This window comes from Nematostella vectensis, chromosome 2, assembly GCF_932526225.1.
Source record: "Nematostella vectensis chromosome 2, jaNemVect1.1, whole genome shotgun sequence".
NCBI classification, from domain to species: Eukaryota; Metazoa; Cnidaria; class Anthozoa; order Actiniaria; family Edwardsiidae; genus Nematostella; species Nematostella vectensis.
The window spans coordinates 17,084,983-17,101,729 of NC_064035.1; the positions used below are offsets into that span (position 1 = coordinate 17,084,983).

Genomic DNA, 16,747 nt, shown 5'->3' on the forward strand with positions numbered 1-16,747 from the left:
TGTGTGTTTGTATGTGGAGGGGGGGGGGGGGGGGGGGTGTGCGTTCGCACCCCCTGCACCTCCCCTTCGTACGGGCCTGTGTGCAAACAGAGCCAACGTTGCCGAAAATAATAGATTCAGTATTGCTGGTCCAACGTAATGCACTAGTCAATCGAGCCCCCTCTCTCCCCCCTCTCCCTTCCCCCCCCCCCCCCCCCCCTAGGGGGGGGATTTTTATCAGAGAACTTACCCCCCTCCCCCGGCAAAGTTAGGTCTAGCTGTACGCTTCTGTGTTAGTAACGCGAAACCTTACGACAGCTTTTAAACTTGATCCGTGCATCGATTATTTTGCCGTTCTTGTTTTAAACGTTGTGGGATATCATTGAGTCACTGAAACGTGTTGGAGGAAACGTGTATAAGAAGTCGTTGAGTTAGGAAAACTAGCAAAATATTGTACCATACGCCGGGGCAGTTAGTTGTACATAAGAGCTCTCATTTTTTTTTTTTTTCAGTGCGGAAACAGAAAGACAAAAGGGTCTAGGGTAGGGTAGGGTAGTGTGTTTTGTACCAATGCGGAAGTGTGAGTCCAAGAGACACGGTCTTTTGGTTAGTCCTGGTAACGAATCTTTTAGGTGCGCGGTTACCAAGGGTAAATAGCGCGAGATTTGAATCTTGAACAACGATGACAAAATATTGTTGAAACTTTTTTATCCGAACCAAATACAAATATTCCAAATGAAGGCTAAACGAAAGACACCTAGCTGTGGCGGGGAAAGGAAAAAGAGGAAGTCTGAAATCAAGAGAGAGGTGAGCTCTTATTCAACAGAAACTGTCTCCGATTAAAATAAGCTAAATAAGTATCCGATGTTTCCGTTTGTGACGATTGTTAAAAGTGTTGGTGGAAAAAAACTGCTGTGCATTTCGTTCCATTAGTATTTGCATGAATGTAGCAACAAAGAAAATGTCCCTCCTGATGACAAAGGAGAACCTGAAAAGAAAAGAAGACCACGAAAACGTGAAGGAAAAGGTGAATTCCTCTTTTCATATCAGTTATCATCGAGCAGTGATAGTTCATAGCATTCAACATCGATATATCGCTGCGTCTTTGCCATATTGTGTGCTTTGATATTTATAATCTTTCTCTATTTTCAGGACTGTCATTAGATTCTGGTCGAGCAGCGATTTTGGCTAATAATAGAGAACTTGCAGTTGCATTAGGTGTGAAAACAATTTGATTTTTTAAAATTTAATAATGAATTTTTTAGGCAGTTGTCTTCTTCACGTTGTTGTTTTTATGTTATTTGCTTTTTTTTTCTTTTTTATATTATTTTTGTGTTGTAGGTTTGGCAGGTTTTAATGAACTGAGGCATCTGTTATACTAAGTAGTAATTACCATGTACCTTTTATATCAACATGATAGAGGAAGCACAGATCAAAATCAACAAGTTGAACCTTACAAATGTTGAAATTAAGAAACAGTTACAAGGGGAGAGACAGATGTATATTGACAAGCTACAAAGAGAAGTGGATAAACAACTAAAGGTGTGCCGAAATTTGTTTTAATTTGCTAAATTTAAAATTCTTAATCAAATAAATAAAAAGCCTTTAGAGCACTTTTTATTTTAACTTTCACTCATAATAAGGAGCCACATGGATTCATAATCATGGGCCAGATAGCAAAGCAAAAGTATAAGGGAGGGGATTGGTAGGGCCAAACTCTCCGAAAACCAATGAAAGCATTCAAGATCTCTGTGGTAGAGTAGTATTCTACCCACTGTCATTCCCATGGCTACTTGTTGTTAAATATGACATGTTCTTGATGTTTTAAGTGTACACAATTCTTCAAATTTAATGGTAGATCGTTTTCTTATTCCAGGAAAAGTTTGATAAAATCAATCAAGTGCTCCAAGAGGTCATCTCCAAATTCCTTGAGTGTTCCACTCTAATGCAGACCATCAACAGTCTAGTTGCCTTTCCAACAGCTCCCACAACAACCCCCCTTACCTACTCCCTCCATGCCTTGTCATTCAACACCACCCCTCCCCCAGATGAGCCTGTGGGTTGGGACCCCATGGAAGTTGGACCAACTATATCGACTCCTGGGCCTGACGACTTTGTTATTCAAGGTTGGTACTATGATGTTTGTTGTTTGTCTGATTTTCAGTACCTGGTTGACCTCAAGAGAGAGGGAGATTATTTAGACTTTTACCTGTCTTTGGTTATTTCTCAACAAGATGGCAAGAGATCACACATATGTGAAGAGAACAAAAGGCTTTCTTCTGCCTGAAATTGATTGAAATTTAAATTGAAACTGCCCCAATTTGTTCCAGTAATGGGTGGTGGAAAATGACAAAGTATATATTGATTTAATCTTTTTTGTTACCATTAACCATTTTCTGCCAAATTTTCTCTATAGAGAACAATGATTTTACTACTGCCTTTGTTGAGCCCATGCAAATGGACGAGCTCAGTTTCATGGGTGGGGAGACAGACCTTTTACACAACAGAAAGCCAGGCAAAGACACCAACAGGATCACTCAAAGTCCACGGGAGAGAATGAGTCCAACAGCATACAGGATGACAAGAACTCCAAAACAAGCTCGGAGCTCTGTAAACTTGAACAGCCAAACTACCCCGTTAATCCCTGCTACTGAGAGGGCTTTACGCAGAACCCCTAGTGTTACTTACACCATGCCCAGCCTGCGCAGGTAGGATTTTTATTATTATCAGTGAGCTATATGAGTGAGCTATAAAGGAGCGGTCATTAATTACTTGGGGGTGGGGCTGTATTTTTGCAAAACCCTGGGCTCAAACATTTTGCCCCCCCCTCCCTCAAATCCAAACCCAAAAATTGTGAACCCCCCCTAACTGAGGGCCCACCACCACCTTCACAACGTCATTTTTTTAAATTGAATAATTATATGTCTTTAAAACCACAGAGACTTGATATACTGAGTTTAACTGAATATAACCTTTATTCAAATATAGATCAGCTAGCATGGCAATTTTGTCCTACTTAATTTAAGTATGAATCTTTACTTTTGCTGATTTCAGAGTGGCACAGATAAACAACAAATACCTGTGTCGCTAGAAAACAACTACGGCTTCGACAATGTTAACACAGACATTGAGTCTAGGTTTTGCAACATTTTAACCATGAGAGGGTGCCCAAAAAATGTGCCCTCCCTTAAATGACAACCCCCAAAAATGTTACCCTGCCTACTTAATCGGTAGCCCCCCCTACATATTTGCCAGCCCCCCCCAGTAATTAATGACCACTCCCTAAGCTTAGCTTACTTTTATTTATACTTATTGTTCCACACCCATACCCAAATATTTTTTTTCATTGGTGCAAACATTTTCCCAGGGGGGGAGAGCACCCCCCTGGGTGTACAGGCCTAACTTCTATAAGAAAATATCAGACAAATTGTTCCTTATAACAGCCATACTAGCAACAAACTTAATTGCCTTCTCTTTCGCCTCAAGAAATGACAAATTTTGAAGATATAGGCGTCCTTTTGATTTCCTTGAGATTGTAAAATTTATTGTATTAACAATAATGTCTCACAAGATCTTATTCTTTTGTATCAAAAGTCATGACTCATATCTTTTTCCACAGCAAGCTAAGGAGAGGGGATCCGTTCACCGATTCATCTCTCTACAATGCCTTTCCCGAAAGTGAGTACCATCACCAGAGAACCCTTCAAACAGAATAACCTATACACAACCTGGTCAAAGTGAGGTACAGGGTCACGTCTACTTTGTTCCGTTTTTCTTTATTTTTTACTCATGAAAATCGTCCCCCCACCTGGAAGACAAATCATGTACAACTAGAAACACAAAGTGCGTCAAACAAGTGTCACCTTGGATTTCGTCGCATTAGACAATTACAGTAATGTCTTTTAATTTTTTTTCCAGAGAGAAAATGCCCTCGAGTGTCTACGGGCTGTTTGAAAAAGGTAGAGTGAGAGACTCCATTAATATGAGTTAGGCCAAGTTAAAAAAAAAAAAAAAGACATGTCGTCCCCGCCGGCATCCTTTTTCGGGGCTACATCAATATATCTTTTTTTTTTTTTTTTAGTTACTTCTGCTGCTGTTTGATTGTATGCTCCTCAGAAGTTCAAATTTCGTTCGTTAGAGGCGCCTGGACACTGAAATAAAGGCGGACGTTCCCGTTTCAAGGCTTTTCTTACGATTTTTAACACCCGTTCGCAACATCGCGAAAATTTCCTTTGTGAATCGTATAAATCTTTGAAAAACCAATGATAAGGAAAAAATAAATAAATAAAAAGGGTCGCATGCTCCCTGTTTTTGATCTTATCAGGACTTGATTTATTCTATTTCCACCAGTTATACTGGTGCGGAAGGCACAACAGAGCTAGGCTCCAAATCAAGTACCCCCTTGAGTGTATTGTTAGTAAGCATTGTAAGCACTGTCACTGGGGGTGGTCACTGCCAGAGGGTTTATTGCGTCCCCAGTGGTTCTTTTACGTCCCTTCGGTTCAGGTTAATGTAGTGCAGCTTGAAGAGACGGGACCTCCGGTTTAGTGTCCTTATCCGAGAAGACTGGAAACACGGGAGAATAACTTCAACTCACTTGTGACACAAATTCGAACCAAGGCAGGAACCCGGAAAAATCCCCAGTTTGAGCCAGGATTCGAACCTTGGCCACAGCGGTGAGAGGCCGACGCGCTAACACACTCGGCCACCCGTGCTTCGCTATAAACGATAAACATGTTTTTGTTTTTACTTTATCTTAGTTATCTCACGACATTTTGTTTGGATTTTATTTTTGTATAGAGACCAAGGTCAGTGCTGTCCAACATCTCCAATACTATCAGTGAAGAAACCTAGAAAACCAAGAGATTGGACGAGATGGGCTGCTAGCTGGGCTGTCCGCCCGATCAACGAAGGGAACCAAATGTAGAGAAGACGCAATGAAAATATCTGTCTGCTCATCGTCTGTATCACACAATAATAAATGTATTTCGCGCTGGGTCTTTTAGATTTTGTCCTTCGGGGTGATGATGAGGACATTTACTTCATTAAAAAAAGCAAAAGGGTATTCTGATGCACATTCACAATTCACTGCACGTCACGATCAAAATGACCGTAGGGAATGTTATTACCGGGGGGGGGGGGGGGGACTCAGATAGAAACAGACTGGGGTGATCGTCGATTTTCGCCCTAAATAAGGTCAATTTGAGAGATGGCAGAATCGGAAAAAAATGTTAAACATCCCCTTAGGAATAGAAGTTAGTGGAATTTTATACCCTAAGGCTAAGTTCAAACGTATTATCCATGAGCCGTATTCAATGCAAATGCATGCAAATGAATCGAGTCGATCGGGAAAAACAACTGGCTCCCTCCTGGAGGGTTATTACACAAACTCTGGACTGTGTGGGACATGAATAGTCCGATAAAGTAAAGCGTGCCACCAAATCTACGCTATCTAGTTGACATGGTCTGTGTCGGGAGGTTTTTTTCTAATAGACCGTTTTCACGATGTTGCGCACGCATCCAAAGTGCCGCAGACTGATCAGACCAGACAGCTGATCTAAAATGGCGTACGAAGTAGATTTCACAGACGAAGCTATAGAAAATGCTGACAGAGTGCTTCTTTCACAGGGTTTTGGATTCAAATTCCCCGTCTGCATTTTGGATCAGCTGTGGCCCGCTAGTCTGTGTTATTTTGGATGCGCGCGCAACAAAGTGAAAACGGTCTATTTTCGTTTTTGTAGGTATTGCATTTTACAAATGTGTTGTAGTTACTATGTCTCACATAGGGAAAAAGAAAGCAAAAAAAAAATAAATAGCTGTAATAATTGTTGCAGTAGCTACGCACGCAAAGGCGGTAGGAGCAGTGTTTGTTAGGCTAAAGTCCTCGCCGTCTTGAGTAAAAAACCCGGCCTAGTTATATTGTGTAGTCCGAGATACTACTCTGTGGCGTGGCGCGCGAACTGTCCCTGACGTGCTAGCCGAAACGTAATGATGATGATAATGATTCTGTGTTATCTGCATGCTCGGATTACACAACGTAACTTAGCCGGACTTTCTAATCAAACATGAAGAGCGCGTCGAAAACAAGGCGCAATTTAGAGGGAAATTTGTTGGTTTATTATCAGGATTTAGCCTAACAATCATTGTTCCTACCGCCCTTGGTCAGCTATCTAGAGCTGACTGTATTAGGTCAGCGGCACCATTATTGATTATGTAACAATATGGCGGGCAGAGCGATTTTGTGTTTACATCGTGTTACTGCGAGATTACCAAAGAAAATACCCTCATTTCAAGCAAGGAAAAGCCTTTCGTTATCATTTGGTAAGTATTTACTGTACTGACTGTATGAAATACGCAGAAAGCGTACCGGAGAAAAGATTCTACTTGATATTTGTAGCAGGGTATCCTCCACTGTGCAAATGTACAACATCAATGGACTTGTGTTTGTTGTGTGTTTGCAATGGGGGTTGTCTTGGGTGTGGCTGTGTTGCGTTTCGGTGAGAGTGGCGCGATAGCTCAGTGGTACGGGCTTCGCTTCTCAAGCAAGAGGGCCGGGGTACGATCCCAGGTCAGATCAACTTGGGATTTTTTCAGAGATGTAATATACCTGGCTCTCTACATTGGGGACTGTGCATCCCTCGTCTTCTCGGATAAGGACGTTAAGTCGGAGGTCCCGTCTCTCATCGCACATCATTAACCTGTATTGGGGGACGTAAAAGAACTACTGGGGATGCTGGCCCGTCGTACCATCTTCAGTGACAATGCTTACGGAATAACTAACTCATGATTGTAAACTGAGTGGAGCAGTCTGTATCTACACACTGACGAGTAATAAAGTCCGTCACATGTGAAGCGCATTTGATCATTTCTTATGTTAAAGTGCGCTATACAAATGACAAACATTGTATTTCATTTCATTTTTAGGTGGTTGGGTGGGGATGAAGGGGTCACCTCACATGAAGAGTAAATATAAGTGTCTTTTTGACTGCCTACCCACTTGTAAGTAATGTCATATCTATATCCCTGAAAATCTTATTGTAATTCCAAGGTCTGCTGCGACCAAGTGACTCAGAGTGGCGGGAAAAGCTTACCCCTCAACAGTTCACAGTCTGTCGCCAAAAAGGAACAGAACCAGTAAGTTTGTTGAATTTGTCTATTGCTGTGTACTGTTGTCTTATATGGCACTGTCTTTTTACTAGCCTTGGAGTGGAGAATACAACAACTTTAAGGGAAAAGGTATTTTCCAGTGCGTTTGCTGCAGTGCAGACTTGTTCAGGTAACTTATCATCCCTATGATGTTTATGCACTAGTCATTTAAAACCCCCACCCCATGTTCCCAGGGAAGTGTGGGGCTAAGAGCACTTTTTGAACAAGAATCTGTCCCGAGGGGGTGGGGGAATTGACAGTTATTGACTCTAAGATTTGACCCCACCATCAGGGCTTTGGGACAAATGAGTAACATCACAAATGTACTTTGCAAAAGTCATGTAGGTTTCTAGTTTCAGAATCCTGCTATTCTGTAGCAAGCAATTCCATGTATCAGCATGTGGCAAGCTACATGGCGAAATGTGCAAAAACAAAAAGAGTAGTTTTCAGGGCAAAATTCCCCCTAATTCAGCGACAAATGCTGAGAAAAAGTCACTTTTTGGTATATTGGGCGAATAGAAGCATGGGAACCCCCTCTTTTTTTACTAATGTTAGGATTATCATTTTTCTTTTGGTAGAAAAGTTTAAAGAATTTTCAACAAGTTTTTAAGCTAATGTCATAAAAAGCCTCTAAATGATGCATCAAAAAGCCTCGAATTATCACTGACTAGGGGCACAATTTGGCGTTTTTCCAAGAGTATTGTCAAGCCACGCAGAAAATTTCAAATTCCTGTTTTGTCTGAACCAGATTGTGTCAGAAATAAGCGATTATATTGAAATTTGTCTGTTTCACAAAATCCTCCAAAATTAGCTCTCTATGGCTTGTTTCTGAACCAGCATGGTCACCCCTTCTTTTTATTTCATAATTTAACTTCTATATTCTAAACAGTAAATAGACAAATTATGAAAGAAATTCTACAACAAGCTTTATTTCAAGAAAAATACCTGAAAAGATATAGGCTTATTTCAGAAGACTTGTTGTCAGGTAGTCGAGTGCATTTTTCTCCTGAGGGGGTGGGGGTTTTCTCTGTTTTGAGCAGCATCAAAGTCTATTCCCTCACCCTTCCCCAGGAGCATGGGGGTTTCAGTTGACTAGTGCATTAGGGAACAGCAATCATGAGGTTAGTGGAGTTTTCCCCTGTTTAGTATTTCCATAACTTATTTTAGTAAGAAAAGAAAGGGTAATTTCTAATGCCATTCTTGTCCATTTTTCTGTGCACTGACTGTTTAAAGTGTAAAATATTTCTATATGCACTATGCAGCTCATCTTTCTGTTGTGGAATTTTCTATTTTAGCTCATCAACAAAATTCGATTCCGGTAGTGGCTGGCCCTCATTTTTTTCCTCAGTGAAAGACAAATCTGACATCAGTGCTGTCTGTGAGAATGTGGACAACAGCTATGGAATGAAAAGGACAGAAGTTGTTTGTAGAAAGGTTAAGTGTTATGCACTTGTTTATCTATTTGCTTTTTGTGGCTATTTTTTAAAATGGACACACACTAATCATATTTAGACATTTTTTGTTCTATTTTAATAAATTATAGCAAAATAAAAAAACATTTACTCTGGTCTCCCATCCCCCTTCCCTCCAACAGACATTTTACATTTAGTTTTCCACGTCTCTTCTTTTTAGCACTATGGGCCCAACAGCCACACTGAATGTTCTTGAAACTGTACTTTGTGCTCCTGTACCTGTTTTCCCTCTATCATTTTACATTTTTTCAGATATTTCTTATAAATATTGAGTGAATGTTACTTTTCTTATTTACAGTGTGACAGTCACCTTGGCCATGTATTTACTGATGGACCTCCTCCTACAGGATTAACATACTGTATTAACAGTGTAGCATTACAGTTCAAACCAGAGGAAAGTTAGGTATTGCATCTAAACCAAGTTTTACATTGGGTCTCAAGATATCCTGTCTAAAATTCTTCGTCTTTTAGAGTTAGTTAAGAATCTAGTGCCCATTTTATAGTTTTCTCTGTCCGGGGAAAAAGGGATTTGGATCGTCCAGGTGTATGGAGCTGAGAGTGTGGTTGACAACTCTGTGGTGTGCCTCATCTGCACGAATCGCGAGGATCACATCTCGCATCACGGCATCTTCCTAAAAGGAAATTATTCAAACAAATAATGGTTACAACTATGTTAATTTTCATTGATCTTATTGATTAAAAAGGTCTGTGCCTTTAAATTGATATTTTTTTTTAAATTAAATAACATTAAAATGTATACATAAAGCAGCCTCACAATCTTTTGCTTGACATTTGATAAGCTTGTCCTATAACATATCTGTTATTTCAAGGCTATTGCCAGGGCTCAACAATGTCACCTTTGTTTTTAACAGTATATAGTTGGTATTTGAGGGATTTGGGGTAATCAAGACACCTACCTTTAACTTCCAGTAATTACTAGCAATTTTGGGAGCTTTCAATGTGTTCCATGTTGGTAGTTTCCCATTGTCAATACACTAATATATGAAAAAGTACCTCTGTAAGTGACTCATTTTGGAAATAAATAAAAATATATATTTCAGACTCACCTCTAGACAATATGTATAAGTCTTCACTGCCTCTTCCTCTAAGTATCCCACAAATCTGTGGCAGAACCTTGGGCTAGTTAGGTATGCAATGAAGAACATATTTACAAACACTCCTAAAAGAAAAGAAAATGAGGGTTTTATGAACTAATATTTAGTAACAATACAGATAATAGTTTAGGTATTTAAAACCCAGATGGGGCTTGGGGTACAAAAAACGCCCCAAACTCAGTTATTTTTTTTGTTACTAAAGGTGCTATGTGAAAACAGTGATTTACCAATTTCAAATCCCAATTATTTTATGGTGGAACAAGTGAAATACCCAAACATAGTTAGTAGAGGGGACTGGTTTGGAAACCCAGAACTTCAAAGAGACATGTTATTGTTCTCTGATTTCTGAGTTATCTGACCATGACGGTGCACAAGTCAAGTGTACAGTACAAGAGATTATATTGAGTAAACAAAGAATCCTTCTTATTTGTATCAATACCACACTTCGATATTTATAAAAATCTGCAGTATTGATGCAGACTTGTACAAACACTACTATGCTTGAAAGCTCAACAGGTTTGTTTGGTAGAGCTCTACTCGCAACAGAGTTTTAGCACTGCTCGATGCTTGTAAAAAATATACAGCTGTTATTATTCATTCTAGTTTATCTGAACATGGCCAGATGATGGCCCTAGGGTGCATGTGACAATGTGCATTTGCAAAGCTAGCCACACCAATTACACTCTCAAAGGTAAGTACCTTGTGCGGCAAGGATGACTCCTCTGAATAGTATTCCAGGCCTTTTCAGTTCTAATGCTGTCATTAGATGCATTCGTTCATTTTCAGCTTCCTCTACAAAGATTAATAATATATTTTATATTTTTCTAATTAATTTCTTCACAGCCCTATCTCCAAATGAAACATTTGCTACTAACCTAATAGTGTATGTATCCACCCGTGGTCCCTCGTCAGCCTCCGTAGTGAGTTAAAGTGTCTGGTCATAGCACCAATCATGCCTGGGACACCCGCAACTGTTTCCAACATAATGATGCGCCTGTCAATTTAGAGATATGTTAAACAAAATGCCCATCCAGGCAGACTTTCAGAATTATCAGCATAACACTGATCTTACGTTAGCCATTTGCTTTCTGTCATGGGACCGATCTTGTAAAGAGAACCCAAGTCAAAAGCAGATCGGAGGAACTGAACACAGAAGTAAGCCAGCTGAAAATAAACCAAATGAAAATAAATTTGTTGAAATCCATAGGCCTAATGTAGAAGGCTAGAGATCAACAAAATATTGTGAACTGTCGGTGTTTTAGTTTAGTTTTTCCAGTAAGTTTTTCTTCTCTGCACACCTTATCAACTTTGGTTGCTGGTGGTGTGTGCTTGATCTCTACTTTGTTGACATCTTCATCCGTCCTGGAATTCATAACATTGTTACAAATAAGTAGAAGCCCAGGCTCGCGGCAAGTGTTTGACTTCAAAATAAAAGAGAGGTTAATAAAACAGTAGTACTATCTTACTAACCTCTGCTAACTGCTCAATTCCCTAGCATTGTCCCATAAACAGGATAACTCAAATAAAACTGGTATATAGAACTAGTTAAAGTAAAAATGCCTGCATATGCCACCTAGTATGAACCACCCCCAAATAAAAATAAATAAATGAACTATCACTCCTGGGGCAGATCCAGCTTTTTGCAAAGGGGAGGATTTGACCAAAATCGAAATTTGTCGTTGGAATGAACAGACACAATGAAAACAATAAAAAAAGGCAGCCCAAGGGTGGAAGTGTTAACCCCCCACCCCCCCGTAGATCCGCTACTGCACTCACCAAATAGGGTGCGGTAGCAGATAAGGTCGGTCATCAGGATCATTTGACTTTCCTGTTGGCTGTTGGGGGTTTTCCTTGAAGTGAGGGAGATGTTGGGCATCACTGACGCTTAAGTGGAATAAATTAGTCTGCAAAAAAACCTCTCAGTTCTAAATGCCAGTCTTAAAATTTCCGGTTGTCTCGTTTGCCCATTTTGTTTTGAGCACGACAAGGAATCCCTTGAATCCCTTGACATTCACCGAAAAAAAAAATTCATAGATCGGATGCGCGCACGAATATCCAATCAGAAAGCAGCAAATAGAAGCCAGCGAAGTGCAACCCAAATGTTCCACAAAAATCCCACAAATTGTAACCGCTGTGATCCCAGATACTTAAATTTCTTAGATACTAAACAGATACTAATCAAAAACTAATCAGATACTTAACAGAAACTAATAGCAAGGGGGGGTAATTTTTGATAACAAAAAATATTCAAAATTATCTATTTTCTGCATAGAATTAGAGAGTATGGCTGGAAAAACGTCAACATATTTATCTTACATCGATTTTCCCGCTATTTGGCGAATTTTGGCTAAATTTCTATTTCCAGTCATCACTAGCGTGAAAAATTCAAAAAGCGATCCTACACATTATGCAGATGAAATTATGCAGATCTCAAAAGGAAAGAAAATCCCGTCGTCTTTCGGATTATTTGATTTTATCACGACCAATTTGATTCCAGTTTATATTTTAACTCCCCATAATTGTTGCGATGTAGCGCAGTTGCTGTAGTTGATGTAGCTAGCGTGACTTCCAAGCGCATGATCCAAGCGTGACTCCCACTTGGGTGGTCTTCAACGTTGACAACATTTATTATGTCAGCGCAAAAAAGTACAAAAGTAAGGCATTTGCTCTTAAAAAATTAGCAATAACTTAGCTGTAAATCGGTATAGAAACGTTTCAGAAATGTATATTATAGCTATTGTGTATTGCATAGAATTTTGCAAAACCAAAAAAATATTCTAATCAGACATTAGTGTAGGATCCACACAAATTACAAAAGTTGCTGTAAATAATTTAAGAAATCATAATAGTAATGCCTTTCATTGATTCTAGATGATTTTACTCGGGAAATAGCCATTTTTAATGTTTTTGTTATGAAGTACCCCCCTGACCGTTTTTAGTATCTGTTTAGTATCTGATTAGTATTCTTTTATGTAATTAGAGTAACCTAGGATAATATCAAACACAAATTTAATGGAAGGACTTGCACTGCTCTTGTATGTAGTTTGTTTGCCTTTTTGTTTTTCGTTAATATAAATTTTACGTGTTTTTTTGCAATTTGAGTCCCAAGTCTACACTAAAAGTGGCCGGTCAAAGAAAACAGGGCTAGCACTTTCTACGCTGACCGAAAAATGCTGAGATGCTTGCCCAGATTCGCAGAAAAATATATCAAACCAATCTTTTTTGACGTCGATTGCCAACATTATGTGGGACATTAGGGGGACCCAGTCTCGTACCCAGACGCCGCGCGATGCATGACGGTCAGGATGCGGTTTCGGGGTCGGAATTCGCTTGACGTCTGGCAGAACTCAGGAAATATCTTGCTAGTTTTTCAAATATCTTGCAAGCAGCGTTTTTATGGCCGTTTTTTACTTTTTTTTGCGCACAAGTCCAAGGGCCTACCTACACACACTCGTTGTAAACCATTTAGTTTTATTTTCGGTGGTTCCCTGTTCAATTAGACGATATTTTCGTTTCGTAAAACGCAAGACGGCGGACGACACTGGTGACCATGAATGTTATTGCATCATTTTTTTCCTGTTTGGCTATTCGTGCGCGTGATTGGCATGTCGGATCTTCCGAAATAAAATTGAAGGCACAAAAATACATAAAAAAAAAGTTTCTATGCAACGCCCTGAAAGAAGAAGTAATCAACTGAAATAGAATACTTCGAAACCGAATACTGGTAATCAAACAAAATTTTGTAAGTGCCTATATAACGAAAAAGTCACGTAAGAGAAACGAAGCACGTTCGTCGACCAAATTTTATAACGCACATAACACCCAAGTAACCATAGACACTGTTGTATTCTCTGTCTAAATTTTCGTCACCCAAATCAAGTAAACAAGCATTTACCGTCAAATAGGCGGGTGTTAACCGATTTGCCGTGAAGAAAGCGGTGCGCTGCTTGAGCGAGGAGGCAAACGAGCTTGACCTCAATCCCCTCAAAACAAGTCTCGTAGGGCATGATCGAGTTGATCTGCTTAGAATTCTACTCAGTGGAATAGCTCGGTGAAATTCACGAACAATCATTATTCCAAGGATATTGTGCTCACATTTGGTATCGTCTGCAGTACAGTCGTATAATGAATGCTATGAGTTGGGTGTCGTTTGTTGAGCTGTGATGATGTGACGTCATTCTACCACTGAGAACCCCCGCAAAGTGCCTTGTCATCATGATGTTTAGGAATCACGATCGGAATTTCCCCGAAAAAAAATAATAAAAAGAATATTCCCTCACTACCAAAAAATATTAGCGAACAAATGCTCAGAAAAGACTTATATAAATCAATATCTTGGATTATTAAAAGTAGAGGTCGTACTTCACTTTATAATTCACTTTTTTATTAAAATTGCTGAGTCATCGTGATCTTTTTTAGCCTTGGCATAAGCTTATGGAAATTTTCGCTGATTTCATTGTGAATTTCAGTCGCGTCTTTATTTTAATAGGATTAAAATCTGCCAGCGTTTGCTGTCCGTTCAAAATAACATTCTGCTCTTAGCTAAACGAACGTTCGTTTAAAATTTCAAATCGTGATTCTTGAATCTTGAAAAAGGCGCTGTAATACGACCAAAGAACACGCAAAAAGTAAACAAACACAACACTAGACTACACACGTCTTTTCAACAGTTTTTTATTTTTCACTGATTTTGATTTTCACCCTATGTTTACCGTAAAATCGATAGGGACAAATAAAGAGCTTGGGCTACCTGTGTTTAAATCTGAACATAGAAAAGATTCTCAAGCCAATGTTCTCTAGAGGTTATTGGGACTTGTAATGACAACAGGGAGCCCAAGCTAACAGTTATTGGTTTTTGGGTTTTGTGAGAAATTCTTAATAAAAAAACACACGAATCTCGCCGAATGGATAGAAGTGATCATTTTAATTACCTCTGTGAAGTTTCGTAAAATTCCCTGTGTTAATGACACCTAAAGTTTGCACAGCTATTAAGGTTAATAACCAGTCAATTAGATTTCTTCTTGATATGTTGTTGCTCTACCCTGGGTACTAAGCATACTAAAGGCTCCACGCTTACTCTCAAAGAGATGCAAACCAGCGACACAGAGCAAAAAAATGTTAAGTTTTCCCAAAATAAGGTCTGGTTAACTTCGGTAAGCTTGAATTTTTGCATAGAGGTTTCTTATGTTATGTAAACCAACATATCAAAAAGAGTTTTTTTCTAATGAATTCATCTTCGAGATATAAGACTTGAAGTGCAATTTTCAAATGTTTAAAGTATGAATTCTCCTCGTTTTTTAGGGGGAAGTCGGGCTCTGATCAGAAATTAAACCAACTTTGCTCGCTAATATCTAAATTTCTTTAAAATTCGGAATTAAGCGTTTGGTGAGAGGAACTCCTTGTATGTGGAATCTTGAGCTTATATATTTAGAATTGGAAGATTTCATGCCATTTTTTTGCTCTGTCGCGACGAGTGATCAAGCTTGGAGCCCTTAGTACCCAGGGTTTTGTCGAACCATCTACTAACATGGTCAGCGGTAGTGGTCTATAAAGGGGGGGGGGGGGGGGTATGGAGTCTAGACAAAGACCATGTTGTTATGTCAGGCTTATGTTAATGTTGAACCATCTACACTTGAACATATGGACATAAGAGTGCACGTGCCTATGTCATTATGTCACTAGTGTGCACCAGGCATAAGAGAATCAGAGAAACAAATAACAAAAATGTCTGAACGGAATGTACTTCAAATACTTACTAATTATACAATGACTAAAAGAAAAGAATATTGCATCTACTGCATATGATTTATAATACTTAAAAACAAACTCATGCTTAAAAGACAACATATAGGGAAAAAAATCATTGCAATGCTTGATTTATCTATACGTATAGGAACTATGAAAAACACTATATTAGTAAGCATATAATCATCTTAATGGACAACCAATGATCTAACACTATATTACTTTCTTATGACCAGTTCATAAGGATGGTTTGCTTAAAGTCAGTATTATCAGCACAATCGTAGCAGTATATTAGAATGCCAAATGCTCATTTAGAATTGAGAACTAGGGACTCTACAAAGAGTGTGAATTAGGCACTTGATTAACCCAGGTCCCAGAGCCTTGGTAGCTTTAGGGTAAATAGTCATACAAGCTGTTGCAGCCCAGTGACAGCTAGACACTTAAAGTTCTGGGATCAGGGTAGAACTCAATGGCTTGAGTAAATGAAAAATACCACATCTGATTGCCAAGATCGGACTTGGCACTCAGACTTTGGTGGATAGAAGGGTTATATGACTTGGCAAATGCAGAAACCTGTCACATAAACATGAATAAAGTCAATACACGAGAAATTATTAACACAATTTTAAATGTCTTAACTCAAATGGTTTAAAGAAAATATGGGTGAGTATTTTTATAAAGTTTCATTTAGACCCTCCATGTAGGGCAGCCTTTAACTGATTTAGCTCCCTGATAAGCTGTTCCACTTGTACTTTTAAAGAATAATTCTCTCTTTCTAGCTCACTTTCTTTGGCAAACAAAGCTTGCTGTTTGCCCTTCCTTGCTTGTCTGAACTTTTTAGAAGCCTGATTATTGCGCTTTCTTTTCTCCTCGCTCTTGTCACTGTCACCACTGGAAGAGCTTGGTGAGGGTACCAGAAGGTCCAAACCAGACTCCTGCCGAGGTATTCCAGTAATGATGATTTCTTCTTTATCCATTGACCAATAATCATCAAGATTTTCACTTTTTACTGGCAACAAAGAGCCAGGACATGTACCATCTCCACTACAGCCCTCATGCTGGCCTGCAAAGGTGTCCGACTGATTCCACATTGAAAATTCTGAGTTTTGAATTGGTGACAAGGGAAGGTTTTCGTGTGATCTGGTACCCTGAGGTCTTCTGAATTTCACTCCTTGGCCCTCAATGCCTGTGTTGTGATTTTCAACAAGACTTTTCTCGAGCTCTGCAACTTGGTCAAAAAAAGATCCACCTTGCAGAACCTGGTTCCAGAGGCCACACCCCAAGCCATCG

At 39.3% G+C, this 16,747-nt stretch overlaps 4 protein-coding genes across 6 annotated transcripts; 2 read left to right on the forward strand and 2 right to left on the reverse strand.

Annotated features, from left to right (window-relative positions):
• The first annotated feature begins 577 nt into the window (after positions 1-577).
• LOC116620008 lies at positions 578-4,975 on the forward strand. Of its 3 annotated transcripts, none has more exons than XR_007306978.1 (9): positions 578-786; positions 913-1,006; positions 1,132-1,197; positions 1,400-1,521; positions 1,856-2,105; positions 2,396-2,687; positions 3,599-3,721; positions 3,898-3,938; positions 4,780-4,975. XR_007306978.1 is itself a non-coding variant. In XM_032385439.2 (9 exons), the coding sequence occupies exons 1-9, from the start codon at positions 715-717 to the stop codon at positions 4,115-4,117; spliced, it is 1,053 nt and encodes a 350-aa protein (XP_032241330.2). In that variant the 5' UTR covers positions 578-714; the 3' UTR covers positions 4,118-4,274. The 3 variants fall into 3 exon arrangements, 2 of the variants coding, with proteins under 2 accessions (XP_032241330.2, XP_032241331.2); XM_032385439.2 differs by lacking the exon at positions 4,780-4,975 and adding an exon at positions 4,061-4,274 and having other exon boundaries at positions 3,599-3,657; XM_032385440.2 differs by having other exon boundaries at positions 582-786; positions 3,599-3,657.
• A 1,196-nt stretch (positions 4,976-6,171) lies between these two features.
• On the forward strand, positions 6,172-9,663 carry LOC5515750 (peptide methionine sulfoxide reductase MsrB). Its single transcript, XM_001635806.3, has 5 exons — positions 6,172-6,300; positions 7,028-7,113; positions 7,179-7,255; positions 8,421-8,559; positions 8,896-9,663. The coding sequence occupies exons 1-5, from the start codon at positions 6,201-6,203 to the stop codon at positions 8,998-9,000; spliced, it is 507 nt and encodes a 168-aa protein (XP_001635856.3). The 5' UTR covers positions 6,172-6,200; the 3' UTR covers positions 9,001-9,663.
• LOC5515751 (alternative oxidase, mitochondrial) lies at positions 8,628-13,885 on the reverse strand. Its single transcript, XM_001635879.3, has 9 exons — positions 13,608-13,885; positions 11,489-11,616; positions 11,011-11,074; positions 10,785-10,876; positions 10,588-10,706; positions 10,412-10,504; positions 9,665-9,777; positions 9,515-9,592; positions 8,628-9,229 (listed from the first exon to the last, which is right to left on the reverse strand). Exons 1-9 carry the CDS (start codon positions 13,782-13,784, stop codon positions 9,095-9,097), a joined length of 999 nt encoding a protein of 332 aa, XP_001635929.3. The 5' UTR covers positions 13,785-13,885; the 3' UTR covers positions 8,628-9,094.
• A 2,255-nt stretch (positions 13,886-16,140) lies between these two features.
• Positions 16,141-16,548, reverse strand: LOC5515813 (transcription factor ces-2). Its single transcript, XM_048723364.1, has one exon. It carries the CDS (start codon positions 16,546-16,548, stop codon positions 16,141-16,143), a length of 408 nt encoding a protein of 135 aa, XP_048579321.1.
• Positions 16,549-16,747: the final 199 nt, after the last annotated feature.

Bases quoted from the DNA above. Each gene is read 5' to 3' on its own strand.
- LOC116620008 (XM_032385439.2), top strand. From the start codon at position 715: ATGAAGGCTAAACGAAAGACACCTAGCTGTGGCGGGGAAAGGAAAAAG. The intron at 1,198-1,399 runs GTGTGAAAACAA...TCAACATGATAG, and splicing joins AGAACTTGCAGTTGCATTAG to AGGAAGCACAGATCAAAATC. The intron at 2,688-3,598 runs GTAGGATTTTTA...CTTTTTCCACAG, and splicing joins ACCATGCCCAGCCTGCGCAG to CAAGCTAAGGAGAGGGGATC.
- LOC5515751 (XM_001635879.3), bottom strand. From the start codon at position 13,784: ATGATTGTTCGTGAATTTCACCGAGCTATTCCACTGAGTAGAATTCTA. The intron at 10,505-10,587 runs GTTAGTAGCAAA...TAATCTTTGTAG, and splicing joins GTGGATACATACACTATTAG to AGGAAGCTGAAAATGAACGA. The intron at 9,230-9,514 runs GTAGGTGTCTTG...ATTTCCTTTTAG, and splicing joins GTAATTACTGGAAGTTAAAG to GAAGATGCCGTGATGCGAGA.
- LOC5515813 (XM_048723364.1), bottom strand. From the start codon at position 16,548: ATGTGGAATCAGTCGGACACCTTTGCAGGCCAGCATGAGGGCTGTAGT.
- LOC5515750 (XM_001635806.3), top strand. From the start codon at position 6,201: ATGGCGGGCAGAGCGATTTTGTGTTTACATCGTGTTACTGCGAGATTA. The intron at 6,301-7,027 runs GTAAGTATTTAC...TGTAATTCCAAG, and splicing joins AAGCCTTTCGTTATCATTTG to GTCTGCTGCGACCAAGTGAC. The intron at 8,560-8,895 runs GTTAAGTGTTAT...TCTTATTTACAG, and splicing joins CAGAAGTTGTTTGTAGAAAG to TGTGACAGTCACCTTGGCCA.